This window comes from Eurypyga helias, unplaced genomic scaffold (genome assembly GCF_000690775.1).
Source record: "Eurypyga helias isolate BGI_N326 unplaced genomic scaffold, ASM69077v1 scaffold146, whole genome shotgun sequence".
NCBI classification, from domain to species: Eukaryota; Metazoa; Chordata; class Aves; order Eurypygiformes; family Eurypygidae; genus Eurypyga; species Eurypyga helias.
In genome coordinates this window covers 1-17,037 of record NW_010258401.1, presented here as the reverse complement: position 1 = coordinate 17,037, position 17,037 = coordinate 1, and the positions used below count along the sequence as shown (strand labels likewise).

General features: G+C 39.2%; 1 protein-coding gene across 1 annotated transcript; it reads right to left on the bottom strand.

Moving 5' to 3' along the window:
• Nucleotides 1-820: 820 nt before the first annotated feature.
• Nucleotides 821-12,260, bottom strand: ING3 (inhibitor of growth family, member 3). Its single transcript, XM_010154300.1, has 10 exons — nt 12,165-12,260; nt 10,716-10,781; nt 9,418-9,514; nt 7,261-7,332; nt 6,902-7,021; nt 5,602-5,759; nt 5,054-5,244; nt 3,419-3,611; nt 2,341-2,379; nt 821-1,693 (listed from the first exon to the last, which is right to left on the bottom strand). Exons 1-10 carry the CDS (start codon nt 12,258-12,260, stop codon nt 1,577-1,579), a joined length of 1,149 nt encoding a protein of 382 aa, XP_010152602.1. The 3' UTR covers nt 821-1,576.
• Nucleotides 12,261-17,037: the final 4,777 nt, after the last annotated feature.

The window sequence follows — 17,037 nt, the reverse complement described above, 5'->3', positions numbered from 1 at the left end:
AGAGTAATTTTTTAGTAGTGGAAGGAAGGAGGGAGAAGAAAAAGGAAGTAATAATTTTCTGTTCAGTGCTGCTACAGAAACAACAAAAGGAAATTGCCAGTGAAAGGAAATCTACAAACTATATCCAAAATGAGCAAGTGGGGGAAAAAACCTCCATAGAATAATACAATGGTTTGGGTTGGAAGGGACCTTAAAGATCATCTAGTTAAATTATGTTCATGGTCAAGGGTCTAATTTAGATATCAGTTTTCTGATCCTGCACCACGTGTACAAGTCACCGATCCAATCACTTATGGACCTGCATTTCAGCTTCCTAACTCAATCCTCCCTGTTACCCTAGGGATTCTACAGCAGGATGAACCACTTATCCCTTTCTTCTTTCCTGAACCATGTATTGGTCTTTACATGACAACCGCTGTCCAGGAAGAAGTATGTCACCTGCAAGACATACATACCATGGCTTCCTTCTTCCTTTCTTATTTCCATCTGTGCCATGGAAATAGGAAGGCAATCCTGCCTGTGGGTATCTCTTGACATGGTAGGGAGCCTTTTAAAAAAAAAAAACAACCAAAACAAAACCCCAGAACTTGTGTCCATTTAGGCAGGTGCCACCGACAGCCTGGAGACAGCAGCCAGGCAAATGGTATTTCAGCATCTGCCTCGGTATGTATTAGTTATCCACCAAACAGAGAAACGCCCTGTACAACGATCCTTCTCATGGGTCACTCACAGCAATTTCTTACCAAAACTTTGCTACAGTCTTCCAAAACCACTTCAGGGACAAACCTTTTTTGACAAATGTACAAAAAACATTGATTTCAGGAGTTGAGGTTGTTTTATTTTAACACCTAATACAATTCAAATTTAAAGGATTACTTGCACAAAAAAATAAACACATTTGGTATAAAAATTTATCATCACTTTAACACCTTTTTTTCCCTCTTATGGCCTGCGCCTTCTCAGGAGCAGAAACATATAAAGACTAATGGCACAAGTTTGTTTTATTCTACAGCATTTTTTTGTTTTTACATACTCAAGTACCCTAGAGGACAACAGCCCGCTGTATACAAGAACCATTTTCTTCAGCCTGCTGAATTAAGTTTCATAAAGAACCAAAGCTATAAAGGCATTTTAAAAACCATTGTCTCATTTTTTCTTCCAGAAGCACAGACTTTTTGCACCATTTATATACATAGTGTTACCTAACAGCTCATGCAGCAGAATATATCCGTTGAATATAAAACATACATTTAAAATCTTGACTTAATCGGAATTTTTTGAAGACTGAGTAATTGTTGAATGCCCACTGCTTAGAGAAAATGGTTTGATAGTACAAATGTCTGCATACGTTGGCCACTGGAACAATCCAAGGCTGACTGCAATAGTATCCGTAGCACACCGATGTGCATAAATAATTTACTTACAATATTAAAACACAACCAGCAAAATCAATAGTTCAAGATCTTATGACTGCTATGTTAACCCTTAAGTGGTTGCAAGTAAGTGTGGTGGGGGTTCCTCCCCCTCCCGAGTCCTCTATATAACTTTCAGTATGTAATTTGTTTTCCAGATAATCTTATTTATGCCTACTGCCTCTTCTCTTCATTGCAGCTGTACACTGTGGACAGTACCACTTCCCTTTCGGTGCTTCTGTCAGTCCAACACATCCATAGTGGAACCACTCAATAGGGCACTATAAAAACAGAGTTAAAGAGAGGGTTGGGAATCAAGGTTGGTTTGTTTTAAAACATCTATCACAAATACCCTTGCATGGAAATGAAGCATGAATAAAAAGTACAGATTCTGCTTTTCACACAACGTCATGGGACAAAACAAGGCAGGAGGATCTCAGTCCCTAACACACTTAGCACTTTCCTGAGTCTGTTAAAAACCCAATGGGCAATATACGGACTCAAAAAACAGAGCAAAAGTATGTTGTGCTTCAAAATACTTGGTTTGACAACACCAGGTGACACAAAAGTAATCCTATCACTCATCTCTTAAAATGTACTATCTCAGTAAGTACGTGATCACATTCAACTGTTCTTTTACAACTTTCTTATTTGAAGGGAACAACTGCTATCAGTAGTGACACAGCTAAAAAGTTCCCAGAAATAAAGGGCATTGTAAAGAGGTCAAACCTTCCCAGTAAAGGGCGAAGCCTTCTGAAAGAACCTGAACTGTGGGGACAGATGAGAAGTTTCCTGTAGAACAGTTCAGTTCCTATGTACATTACTCTAAAAAACCCTACTCTAAAACCAACTCTAAAGAAAAGTAACTCCTGCAACCTACAGTTACACGCATGGGTGTCTCATGAACCTTCTGAACTTTGGTACTTACATCTTGGTTATCACAGCCTACCATTTCACCATAGGACACCTAGCAAATAAGAAAAAAAACACATTTATTAATAATTGTATTAGTAATTGAAAGCAATCAACATTTTCAAAGGGCTAAAGTTCAAGTTTCTTTCTCCGAGGAATTTTTTCCATTAAGAGCAGCAATACTGTAACTTTTCTTTTGTTACACAACCCAAAGAACATGTTCACAGCAAACTGATTTTCAAAAATTTTCTATCCAAAAAAAAAACAAACAGAAGAGATACTTCTGCATATTTCAGGTTGAAAGGAAAAAGGTCATAATTCAAAACCTGAGTGAAGCACATTCTGGTCAAAACAACAGTGCTCAGTGCATTAACAGTCCAGTTTCTAGGTTATATTGATGTCTGGCATTTCCCTTGCATACATGACAATTTCAAGCACTTCATTTGAAACAATCAAATACGTTCAAGAGACATACAGAACTCTATAAACTCTAAAAAAAACCAACACTCTCAGAAGTGTTTAAAATAAGAATAGATATTTTTATTTAATAGTTTCTCATGCTGTCATTCAGTCTCTCAAGTTTCTGGATAGCTTTTACAAAACTAGGGTTTTTTATTTGTTTGATGGGTTTTTTGTTTGTTTCTGGGTTTTCTGGAGTTTCAGGGGGGTTTTGGACGGGGTTCCTGTGTTATGCTTTTAGTTGGTTTTTGGGGGGGATCGGGGGGAGGTTGGGGTTTGTTTGATTTTAAGAAAGTAGGAAAGACCTAATGAAAGTAAGCAAATTTCTAACTTAAAATTTTAACTAAATTCACTGTGAACTTGTTCAATTTTTAATTTAATTATTCCTGAAGTCTTCATTAAGAGATTTAAAACTCTCCAGGTAGGTCACTTCAGTGGAAAAACTTGCTGCTTTTTAGCTTCAACAGCTGAGTTCATTATTCATATCACCAGTATGTAAATAAAAAGAATTTAAAGACTGCAAATAAGATGGTTTTAACTTAGCAATCACAGAAGGAAGTTCAACTACTGTGAAACTGCAGCTCTAGTTATAATTCAGGCTGGATGTTACATTTCAGGTTGGAAGCCATCCTTACCTGATTACAAATGCAGTAACGTGGCTCGTTTGGATCATAGGTCCAGTCAACCTGGCTATTAGAATCAGACTCTGGTATTACTGCTGTCTGCTGAGACAGCTCTTGTGCCAGTGCAGATGAAGAAGAACATGATGACAGTGATGAAGAAGAGGAAGATGATGAGGACTGCTGACTTGAGGATTTGTTGTTGTTTCTAAAAAAAAAAAAAAAAAAAAAAATAAATAATAAAAAAAAGAAAATTTAAAAGTACATAAAAATAGCGTATCATCATTTAAATAAATTTCCTGCCAAGCGCAAGGATCATAAAACAAGAACTCCCTTGACTCTGAAATATTGCAGTACTTAAAACCCACCAAAGCGTCATTCCTTAACACATTTCCTTCAACAATTTTAAGAACTGAAAGGGACACAGTGAATGCTCTTTGGAAAAGGAAACAAACCTTACCAGCTTACAAGTGCAAGACATGCTATTCTAATCAATGGAATTTAACTGCTTTTAACTGCCAAATGGCTTCAATCAATGTTTTTCTTCACAAAATTTTCTATCAACATCCCTGGTGTAAAGTTCCCACAGACACTGTTACCAATAAACCAGGAATTTACATATAAATAATGTCTTATGTCATGCAGAATAGACAGTTGTGTTTTGAAGATGACTGATTCACTCGAGCATCACTAAATCGCTCCACAGGATCAGTGCCAAAATACAAACACTACGCTTTTGCTTATAGGTCAGATCTGACAACCAAGATATCCATGGATGAAAAATGCTTCTAAGACAAAATTAACTGAGCTGTGAACAAACACAAATTTCTACGAAGAAAACCACACAAGCCAGTTTAAAAAGATGGGCATTCTGAGACAAACTCTTTCAAGTACAACTTGTGACTGCCGCCAAAACATGTTGTGACATTGTCTTGTTTTAAATTCTTTTAAATCTCATTTTAATTAGAAATAAAATTAATTCAATTTCCTGTCCTAGGAGGTCAGCCACCAGAAAGTGCTCTGATTTTGAAGGGTCATAAAGCAGATCTCCAGGTTATTTCAAAATCATGTACAAAAGCACAGTAATTCCCCATATTTGCTGTTAGGCCGAATCTTCTATCCAGTACACAGAAAACTGAGGGAAGAAACTAGACTATATCACAGATGAAAAAGCAAATCCAGACATTTATTTTAAACCTTGAAGCAAATTTGCTTAAATCAAAAAGAACCTGAGAGGACAAAAGAAGAAAGCCCTGAACAAAACGGGTAATGGGTTTAAATTGAAAGCAGGGAGGTTTAGATTAGATATCAGGAAGAAATTCTTCCCAGAGAGGGTGGTGAGGCACTGGAACAGGTTGCCCAGAGAAGCTGTGGATGCCCCATCCCTGGAAGTGTTCAAGGCCAGGCTGGACGAGGCTTTGAGCAACCTGGTCTAGTGGAAGGTGTCCCTTTGATGATCTTTAAGATCCCTTCCAACCCAAACCATTCTGTGATTCTATGAAAAAATGGCCAGCAGGCAATAACTATCTTCTGCTCATCCCTCCTCCCAGATATTAAATATGAAGCATTTCTAATATGACCTGTGACCTTTAAAAGAAACATTAGCTGTCTTAAATGCTAGAATTGCAAGCAACAAGTAAGAAAACCTACTTGCTTTTTCTGCCACTTCGTGAATCTGTGGTTGATGAACTTAACGTCTGTGTTAATGTAGATGCCAGAGCTGATGATGAATATCCAGTGGAATCTCTGGATAATGAAAATTCTCTTCCAAGCTGAAAATCATTGTTCTTAAAGGCTTCATAGCTGGCTTTTAGACTGGATGTTCGTCTTCCTTCCTTCATCTAAAAGGAATACTGATACTGTTCAGATTACACAGTAGAGCTCTTACAGAAGACATACCAAACTGCTAACTGCTAATTACTTGCACAGATTCATTAGTTACCGTGTTAACAAAATGATGTATGGAAGTGGTAAAAAGGTGTAAGAATATCCCACAGGAAAAGCTAGAAAACAAGCTGTACCTTTACACAAGTTTTAACCGGATGAAACTGTAGCATATAAACAAAAATGATAATAAGAGAAGTAAATCACAGCACCTGAAAGTGATCATGGGAATTCAGATTTAAAAAAAAAAAATCCCTGGTCCTTCTTCTTAATCAATAGCAGATGGTGGAATGACAAGAATATTTTGACATTACCTGTGCCGTGGCTTGCACTGCTTGAGCTGCTGCCATGGTAATTGCACCGGCCCCAGATCCTGAAGATAATGAGCCCAGGTTATATGATGCCAATGGTTGAGAAGAGTTTGTATTGTATGCATTGTTTGAAGAGGATGATGAATTACTGTTTCGACACCCTTGATGAACAGAACACATTTATGAAATTCAAAATGGAACTAAATTCCTTTGCATTTTAAGAAGAGATATATATGACAACCAGTGAAAGAGTAGGAACTCTGTTTACGCAGAGCAGTCTGATCACTTGGAAGAAAGGTTTAAAGTGTCATTTGTCACAGCCAGTATTGGCTTAAGAAAAAAAGAAGTGTGTTGCCCACCTATCCTCATGTGCAGGGAGTCCTTTTTGAAAGACAGTTCTCACTACCGTACTCAGCTATCAAAGAACAGATGCAGCTGCTATGCCTACGAGCCATCTCCACTGAAACGATGCTGACTACTGTAGCCATCAAGAAGTGCGTTAAGAATTTGACCATATGTCTATACTGTTTCTGAAGTAAAACTTTTAACAATCTTCACTCTAAAACCTCCAAATCACTATTTTAATGCAGCACACATTTCCATGGCCATCTACTGACTGACAGCTGCTCAAACATCATTACATGTTACTTGCATTTCATGTGAAGTTCCTTCAGATGAAAAGTAAAATAGATATGAGGGAGACGACTTAAAACCAATGAACAGCACTAAATTCCAAAATGTAAGGTATTCTGCTTACTATAAACTCTCACAATCTTTTGTTTTCAGAAAAGGAACTATGAAACACCGTAATTTTGAAAATGGGCAGAAAGATGTGGTGACTACTCAAAGACTTCTCACTTTTTCTGAAATACGCAACACATGAAAGAATTTTACTTTACTGCAGCCAAACGCCATGTCAGACCAACCCTTAAAAAGCAGAAGTGAAAATTCTTTTCACTTGCTTTGGAAACTGTCGCATGCGTTTCTTTTTCCCAAAATAATAATCCACTGATCTCTCGTGTTTCTACTACTGGCTGAGTGAAACTGCACCATTATCTTCTTCCAAGTGGTGAGATTAAAAAGAAGGGGCAAGCACGCAGCTGTTACATGAGAACAAAGCAGATGTGCTTCACGGACAACACAGATGAGTAACAGCATCCGCGATTTCCCACAGCGCAAATGACTGAAAATGCCAGAGGAAAGGGTGTGAGTCTCTCATTTCAAAAGACAGTAACTCACAATTGCAACTGGGCTCCTCTTCTTCTGATTAAAAAGCAACAAAATGCAAGACAATTAAGATTACCTGGTGTATTTTCTTTAGAAGCATCTGAAGTCAGGGTAGATAGAAGAGCTTCAGATTTAAACTTCTTTTCAGGAACATGATCTGTTGCACTGTGGTGAGACGATGGATTGTGTTTCCTTTCTGAATGAAACAAATGTAGGGAACTTAAGCGTTCAGCCTGAAAGTCAAACTGTAACTAGAGATAATGAAACAGCATTAATTCCCACCAGCAAAACATTATTATTTCTGCCTTCTTTCCCTTCCTTCAGTTTCTGGAGAGAAAGAAAACAGTCCTGAACTTCCCCCCTCCCCCCAGTACTACTCAACAAAAAATAAGGAAATATACAAAGTGGTCATGTTTTTAAGTCTCAAATACTTACTCTCTACTGGAGTGTGAGAATGTGCATGATGGTTATTCACAGGCTGTGACGGTGTATCCAGCTCCAGAGACCCTAAGAGGGAGGTAAAAAGGATAGGAAAACGTCAGAGTCATCATTGGCATGGTTTTGACTTTTAGATACTAAATGAATCGTTATGATATTAACCAAACGCCTATGCAGTGATAAGAGCACTTTTAAAATGCAAATTGGTGACTGCTGCTGTTCAACTGTTGAAATCAAGATGTTAAAATCAAGATCACTAAGGAGAACAAAAAGCATTGCCATCAACAGGCCATTTATTCCAGTGAGTTCCACGCAAGCTGGTGATGGTTGGAGAATGCTGCACCAGAAGTACTGACAATCTACACCAATATGAATTGACAAGAAGATTGCAACAGGTGAAATCCATATTAATGAGGCTTCTTGTCCCAGAGTCTGTCCTGTCAAATTGAGTCAAAACACACAAGCACTAGCAATATCTCTCAAGATGATCTAACATTCCATAGGAAGGGCTTCAGACCATTATCCACATTTCTTTAACATTCAAAATACAAATGGGAGCGGAGGGGGAAAAAAAAAAAAGGGGGAATGGAGGGTGAGGGAGGAAAAAAGGTTGGGGGGCACAAATGCAAGTCCATGTCTAAGAATAACACTTCTTGTAATATGAGGCTAATGGACTGCAGTGTAGGAGAGTCTTTACATAAATTTCCATTAGAACATACAACAGTTTGTGTATCAATCTTTGGCAAAAAGTGTTTGAACTAGCTGCAATGCCTAACTACTGACATTTATACAGAAGACAATTCCAGAAAGCAATAAGCATTCATTTTTCAAAATCTGTAACTTCATCATTTCTTTACCACTTTCTTTTTAAGTGCTTTCAAAAAGTACATGAGTGTATTACAGAAGTTTAAAGAAAATTATTCTAGAAGAGGTTCAAAGCATAAAGGAGACACTTTGGCTGAGCAAACCTCAGTCGATCATGTCAGAAATGGGTCCAAAGGCTGCCCCCTGGCGGAACTCCCACCGCACATATTTACTCGGCAAGCTACAAACGCGAAGGGGCTTCTACTTTTCACATGGTTTAAAAAAAAAAAAAAAAAACCCCAAACCCAACCAAAACCTTAAAGACGCAACATGCAGCCTGGTACATTCTTATTTAGGGGTTTGAAATTCTACCTCGCCAAACACAAGCTCAACTGAAGGCAGTTTCACATCTTGAAACGGCAGCTGGGATTCCAACTAAAATAAACTAGACCTTTTCTGTAGTTGCTAGCTCATCAACAGCACTTACTTTGCAGTCTTCTTTTTATGCCCACTAATTGTAACAGGAATTACAAATAAATCACCAAAAAAATCTCAGTTTCTATGATGTAACCGCAGAAAAATTCAAAGAAAGAATATTTATTCCTAAGCTCCTCAAGCGATTTAGGTTACTTTTCACTGTCCTGGGTATGAAGAACAGTCACTGCCTCTTATCTCTGTAATCACAGTAGTTAAGTCAACTTTGAAATTCATCGTAATCACAATTGAACTTGATGACTAAATGCTGATGCGTACAGAAAGGCCAGGTTCTTCTACACCCAGCTGGCCAAAAAGCTGTCACATTACATTTTTCTACACATTCTGAGTATGAGCATTGCTGTATTTCTTAAGCATGCACGTTTCCTACCCAAAATGCTTCCCTACCACACTACAAAACAGCCATTCCCTCCCTTTTTTTAAAAGAAAACCACCAAGTACCCAGCTTTACTTAACTATACACACCTATAACTAAAATAAAGATCCTCCTCAGTTTGGTGGCAATCAGTTCAGGTAAGAAATGGTAGGCAGCAAGCTTGGGCTGAAATACTTGTTGGAACACCTATGGTCATTAAGGACAGGCTTAAAGAATTCTGAACCTTACTGCAGCAATACACTAGTGCAAACGCTGTGCGGAAAACACACTATTCTAATTACTCAGAAGTATTTTGACTTCACAAGAAAAACTGAGGTGGAAATGAGAATTTGAGAATCACTGACTGATGAAAAGTATGTGGGTCAAACCACAATTTTGGAACAAGTGGAAATACTGCAGGCTGCTAACAAATTTATAATTTAATTTTGCAAATTGAAAGAATATCTGTCAAGCTCTAGAAGAAAACCATGCATACTTACTTCTTTCTAATATTTCTGTAATTCCAGCATTATCTGCTTCAAGTTCCATTTTGAATTTAGCAAGTTCCTGGTCCAATTTTCTCAAATGACGGTCTACCTGTTTTTGAGACAAAGCCACAATAAGTAGCATCCATTTCTGGAACATTAATATCTACGCCCTTAATCTCAGGCTTGCTAAGTACTTCCCCTTCCAGCAATTCTCTGCCATACAGCACTAAGCATGTACAAAAACACACAGAAGCATAACTTCTCAGTCACCTACATTTCCCTAACTCAACGGAGATAGTAGAATTAACACCAAAATAGTGCTGCTGCTCCTAAGCTGTGCGGTCAATCACAGGATACAGTACGGCTGCGTATTGGCTCAGCAGCTAGAATCCCTCCTCTTACTGTAGGCAATATTCCAAGACACATTAAGTGTTTCGTTTGAGAAAAAAAGATTAAGAAGACTTGGGGGTATGATGAATGTGGGTACAGGAAGGGCAAGAGAAAGATCAGTACATGGGATGCACTTTAGAAGAGGTTGGGCTACATGGGGAAATTGCAAGTTTACTGAACTGCAATTTGTATGCCACTATACACATTGGTGAGCTTAAACATTGAGGAAAAGGGGCCCTAATCTGAAAATGTAGAGACTCCTGTGCATTTGAGTCAAGTATGAGTCAAGGAAAATTACCTTTAAAAATAATTAAACTTCCAAATGTAAAGAAACACTGTTCCAAATGCTTTCTTCCCCTGTAGTCATAGAGCTGAATACTATAGCTACCTCCAAACTATTAAAATTTGAACAGCTTTTTGCAGTTACCAGCTAACCAAAAGAGAATGGGCAGGTTCCAACTTCTGGAACTAACTTTCGGTTAGCTAAAGTGGAACTAAAGCAGACAAGAAATATTTGGCTTATGTCTACTGTATGTTAGTGTCGTCTGATTTGCACGTTCTGTTCTCTGAGAAAACATAAAATAAATACAATTAAAATTCAAAATCCACATGGTGTAAGGAAGTATAACTTGCCTGTGGTCTCTTTCCAGGAAAAAACAGCTAAGGCAAAAATCAACATGCATGAAAACCTAAGGCTTCCTAAAATTATTTCTGTATTTTTTGTATTTCAGTGACACTACCCAAAGCAACAAAATTCTTAAAAGTCAATAAAATATTAAATGTTTCTTTCACCAGCAAACCCATCTGTATGCAGCTGACATTAACAGTACGAGCAGCACAGCTGTAGTGCTTATCAAAATGTTTAAAACTCATTTGGGCATAAATTTAGGTAATTCACCACAAGACTTCTGTCTACTTACCAAATCATATATTTGGTTAGCCAGTTGCACTTTTTCATCTGCATCTTCCAAAGCCTTATAATAATCCTGTTACAAAAGAGAATTTATTTTTTTAATTATCTGTGTACCTGAGTTAGTTTCAGTCACTTTAAGCTATGGTTACCCAGCACAAAATATAAGTTAAAAGGAAAAATTCAAGTCATTTTTCAGAAAGACTGTGAAACTCTACTGTAAACAACAGTCAGATAAATTTTAGATGAGAGATGTATTACGCATCAACTTAGTGTTCCTTAGAAAAAGCCAAACTACAAGATGTGGACACTTCCTCCTACAGTGATATTTAGATTTTTGCAAGAAATGCTACAAGAATAGAAACAATCTTGAATTTATTTCATCTTGCACAGCATAAGTTTATGGACACAAAATGAGATGATGTCTTTTACTTTGTATGGATCTTTAGGACCAGTGCAGACACTGCTGCCCTTCAAAATACGCTAAGAATAGTGTGAGGAGAGGCGTCACAGTAGTTAAATAGAGATAATTATATATATAGTTTATAGATCAATTATTTTTAAATACATTTATATAATTTACAAGGGTATTATAAAATAGCTTGACAAGAGCAATCCAATTTTACAATCTGCTCTAACTAATGAAAATCCACAAACTTTTTTTACGTTTACACGTTTTTACTCTAGAACGAAACAGGTTTCAATTCCTTTTTATTGTCAATTTCCACTGAAGAGTATTTTGTTTAGAAAAAACTACTTGAAAATTTCATTGAACTAAAGTCCAAAGCAAGTTTTTTCATTTACTCTAGTTACGTGAGAGATTTTATTTTTTCTTTTCTGAAATATAGAAATCTATCTGTATTAATTACGGAAAAAAACCCACCCAAACAATCTTGGCCAAATACAGGGCTGAAGTTGCAAGCACAGGAGACCAGAAAGGAGTTTCTCCTGACAAAATGATGGACTACCTTGCTAACAATACCACCACCAATGCTTGAGGGTTGAAGGATGAACCAAAACCCATCCATCTTCTTATTCCTCCCTCCCTAAATATACCATATGTATAACATACACAGGTGTATAAGCAGAAACACAGGAAATGCTGAAGCTAAGCTTGAAAAATATCTTCTAAAAGAAAGCCAATTAACCTACGCATCTTCATGTCACAGAGGCAGAAACAGAAAAGTCTGAGCTTAAAATTTAGTACCTGATTTCCTCACCATTTCAGGATCCTATTTTTAAAATGGTACCAAATACTGGGTAAAACTCAGAGAAATGCTTGACCAAAGAAACCTTTCAGTCATTTTTCTCCTTCTAGGCAGTTCTATCCATCTCTGTGAAAGCCCAAGGGAAGTCACAGTTCTGAACACTTAAGTCTCCATCAATCATAAGCTATTTTTTCCTAAGGTTATCTTTGTTTGCAAAAGAAAAATGTGACCCACTCCTGTGATATCCTTACTTTTTTGATGGATGTCATTTGTTCTTCTCTCCATTCAGGTTTGTTTTTCTTTGCGTTCATAAAAAATTCATTTACCCTCTGCTCAAGCTGATCCATTGCATCTGTAGCACAGGAAAAGATTAAGATAAATGTTATCTTCTCATGTATATAAACATTATGAAATAAGGTGGATTTTTTTTTCCTAAACAAGTTGACAGGACTGAAGTGCAAACTATTGGAGAGGAAAAAAAAGAACAAAAAAAATTTAAAAAAACCCAAAACAACCAAGTGACAGTGGACAGAGGGAAATATTTACCTTAATTTCCAAGTAGCAGAATTGCATTCTGGTAGGATTCTCATCAAGGTTCTTGTGCTCTCCAGCATGGGACAGGCAGGACTCCAAGTTCTAAAGGTTTTTTATCCCTAAGAGCAGTGGTAGTGACTTAAAGCACGACCCATACTCCTCACCCAGGGCTCTAGACTGCTGACTTTGGAACATTCTAGTCAGTTACAAACTGAGCAGGAAACAAAATGTTCTCCTAAGAGAAACAGTCAAATACAAAACCAAATAATTGAAAAAAATTAGTGCCTTAAAAAGGTAGAGCAACTGAGACTCAAGTCACCACCTTTAAGTCAAGGCCCTCTCCACTGTATGCTAGGAAGGGTGAGAGCAAACTGAAAGCACTCACAAAATTATTTCCACCCCCACCCCCGCAGTAGCACTAAGGGGTAAATGCACTGATGAAATATTGTTTGGGCAGGATTCTCATCTACATCAACTTGAGAAATATCTTAAGGGAAAAATAAAGCCACCAATTTTCTAACATTCACGATCATCAGAAAGGAAAATGCCAACTACAGTTTGTTTTGTTGTTTATTGAGAGAGGAACAGGGATTCCTTTCCCTCTCCCTCCACCCTCCTTCAAAAAAAACAACAAACCCACAGAGTTTACTATGTCAACAGCTGGACACTTGTACATGCAACAGCTTGCAGATTTCCCAAAATACCGCTGCCTCAGTCAAACTTGCATTGCTAGTCTCAGGATAGATGACAGTACTGAAATTCTTTTCCTGCACTACCAGCGATACTGTCCAGAGAGCAGTTTCAAATTAAATGTGACAGTGCACCAGCTACCTACAGACTTCAAGCTCTGGGTGTAAAATACTTCAGATACTTTCCAGAAACCACCATTAAAACCAGATCACAGGATGGCCACCATCTCTTAAAAAAACCCAAGATGAATTAACTAGTTCAAGAAACTCATGAATCCCCAAGTGTGAGTAACTCTTCAAATCCAGTGGAGCCCAAAGGTTTTCTCACTCTGAAAATTCACAAGTAGAACTGTTCACATAAATAGCTGTGTGTTGACCCTGGCATGAGGGCAGGTGCCCAAAGCTACTCTATCACTCCCCTCCTCTGCTGGATGGAGGAGAGACAATACAATGAAAACCTTGTTGGTTGAGGTAAGGACAGGGAGGCATCACTCACCAATTGCCATAATGGGCAAAACAGACTCAACTAGAGGAAAATTAATTTAATTTTCTCCCAGTCAAATTAGAGTAGAAGAGAACTAAAACCATATCTTAAAGTATTTTCCCATCACCATTCCCTTTGTTCCCAGGCTCTATGTCACTCCCACTTTTCTCTACCTCCTCTTCCCAAGCAGCGCAGGGAGTCAGGGAATGGGGGTTGTGATCAGTTCATCATACGTCTCTGCTGCTCCTTCCTCCTCAGGGGGAGAGATCTTCATGCTTCCCCTGCTCCAGTGTGAGTCATTCCCATGGGCTGCAGTTCTTCACAGACTGCTCCGGTGTGGGTCCTTTCTACAGGGTGCAGTCCATCAGGAGCAGCCAGCTCCAGCCTGGGTCCCCCATGAAGTCACAAGTCCTGCCAGCAAACCTGCTCCAGCCTGGGCTCCTCTCCACAGATCCTGCCAGAAGCCTGCTCCAGCACTGGCTTCCCACGGGATCACAGCCTTCTTTGGGCATCCCCCTGGTCTGTGCTGCCCCATGACCCTCCATGGCTGCAGGGGCACAGCCAGCCTTACCATGATCTGCACCACGGGCTGCCGGGGAATCTGCTCTGGCACCTGGAGCATCTCCTCCCCTCCTTCTCTACTGACCTTGGTGTCTGCAAGGTTGTTTCTCTCACATACGCTCACTCATCTCTTCCAAGTGCAATTTCTCTTCTCTGTTCCCTTCCCCCCTCCCCCCTTTCTCAAATATGTTATCCCAGAGGTGCTACCACCACCACTGATGGGCTCAGCTTTGGCCAGCAGCAGGTCCATCTTAGACTCGGATGGCATTAGCTCTGTCAGACACAGGGGAGGCTTCCAGCTGCTTCTCAGAGAAGCCACCCCTGTAGCGCCTCGCTCACTACCAAAACCTTGTCATGCAAACCCAACACAATAACCAAAAATAATTCATCCTAAATGATCAAAACCAAGAATTGATTTTCCTTATGCTGGGAACATCCAGTATCAAAACCAACAGGAACCTAACAACTGACCGGTCAGAGCACAATTAATCCCAAGCCAGAACAGTTGTGATATTGGCTCACATCAACTTTATTTAGATCCAGATTTAAAAAAAAAAAAAAAAAAAAAGTCAAACACTTTAGGGGTAAAACAGGTTAAAGATGGGAGAATCTGTACAATGAGCATTTTCCACTTGCACTATGGTATTCAGGGAGAATAAAAAGCCTTAGCAGCAAGCAAGCAGCACACACTTTATGCAGAGTCTTCTAAAAGCTTTGTTCTTTGACAAAATTACTGTAATTTGGTCCATAAAGTCAAAAGAAAAAATGTCCTATCTCCTATTCACAAAGTGCAAACAGCTAGGTGATAATTATTCTAACAGCTCCATCTATATGAAAAAAATAAACATCTTTCCTCTTTACTTTTTATTGAGGACACGTATCAGTCTGTGTAAAACTGTGCAAGGGAAAACTTCCACAGAAACTTGGTCTCTCCTGAAAGGACAGAAACAGCAAAGGGGAATGCAGGTCAGATATGTTAAATTATATGAAAAGTTCTCTCCAATACACTCAAGTTCCTTCAACTTTTCTCCCCACCCACTTCTGTAATCCAACCGTGATACTATATTCTGAGATATTAATTTCCTAGATCAGATTTCCCAAGAGAGTTGGCAGAAGTTCTACTAGAAGAGAGGCCTTTTTCCAGAGCTTGACATTTTAGCATGGAGACCTAATAATTCATGATTTGAACTTAGAGAAACATTTTACGCTCTAAAGCTCAAGATTCAAGTCACAACTCAGACTGTCTTCACTCTTCCCACAGCAGCCTTAACAGGACATAACAGCAGATACAGCTGGTTCATTATTTCTTCCAACCACAAGCAGCCGCACCTGCCCCATCAGAAGTCCATGTGGTCCAAACAGGACAGAATATAAAGTCCACATTGACTGTGAAACACAGCAGAACAGCGTTCTCTGAATTACAACTCATGTAGGTTTCTGGGACAGCATCACCCATCAAAGTACTGTGTTCAAGCACTTCACAGACACCGAATTTTCACAGCAAGTCACTATGTCACAGCATGAGAACAACATCCAGGTTTGCATGTCCTATTCAGCAAGCAGTTTGGGAAATGATGTTGAAGAGATGATAGTCCAGAAGTTTCATCCATGTCTTTGGATGCTTTGTCACTCACTGTGCAAACATACCAGAAGTACCAAGATCCGAGAGAATTTTTCTCTGGGCCTAAGGTCGTTCTTAGTATACAATAATCCGTGCTATTTGCTACTTCCAGTAATACAATATGAAGTGTTATTTGCCACTTCCAGTTAAAGCAGAGGAAATGACACTACTGCAACCTTGGCAGTGCTAGTTGGCTCAGGTCTGAAACACACTTCAAAAAAACCTACTAGTTTCTCTGCCTACCTACTAAAGATAAGTAGAATTTGTGAACTTACTCAGAACTACCCCGGTCTGCTGCTCACTCCCTCTCCTGGTGCTCACCAGGAAGAGTTAACTTCAGAGGCGTTATGTCCCATAAGGAGTCATTGGACTGAACCCAGGCCAGCACTTAGGCCATAGTATACAAAAAATTCCTACAGACACTTCATCCTGTGTTGATAAAGTCAGTTAAACAGACCTGCTGGGTTCACTAAAGTAAATATCCAAGATCTCAAATCAAAGTATTACAGGTTAAACTACTGTTTTCAGGAACTGTGCTCCCACACAGTCCTGTATTTTGCGTTCCTGTATGGCATTCACTTGTTATTTCAACCCTTTCTCTCTTTCTTCTCTACACCAGTCTGACCCTTCTGCATTGATGATTCCTCTCATCTTCTGTGCAGTAACAGTTTTGTTAACAAAGACCTTTGCGTCACAGTTATAGATGGACATACTAACTGTGCATTAAACGACAATAACGCCCAACTGGGTGTTACGGGACATCTGAGTCCCAGATGAGATTGCATTAGAAAAGATGAAATGAAAAGGCAATGAATCCTAAAAACGGCATAAGGCAGTGTATTTTATCAGGATGTAAGCAGGATATAAAATGATCTACAAAGAAACCCAAAGTGGACTATGTGTTTGGTCACGACAGCGAGGGCACAAGAGGCTAAGAGACAAGTGCCTTCAGACATGCTACGATGAGGGGAGCTGGCTGGAAAGTTTCAGAGACAGCACACTGCTACCTGCTGCAGGAGTAGGACTTAACTCACGTTCCAGACCACCACCACTGCTCTTAGGGATCAAAAATCTAAGGAGTTTGGGACGTGCCACAAAAAATGCCTTTGGGAGCCGCACAAGCCCAGGAGCAAAACTCCTCCAGGATCTTACTTGCACCGAGACTCCCCAGCGAGCGGGGCCCAGGCCGGGGCGGTCGGCTCAGCGGCGCAGCGGCTCGGGGCTGGCTGACACCG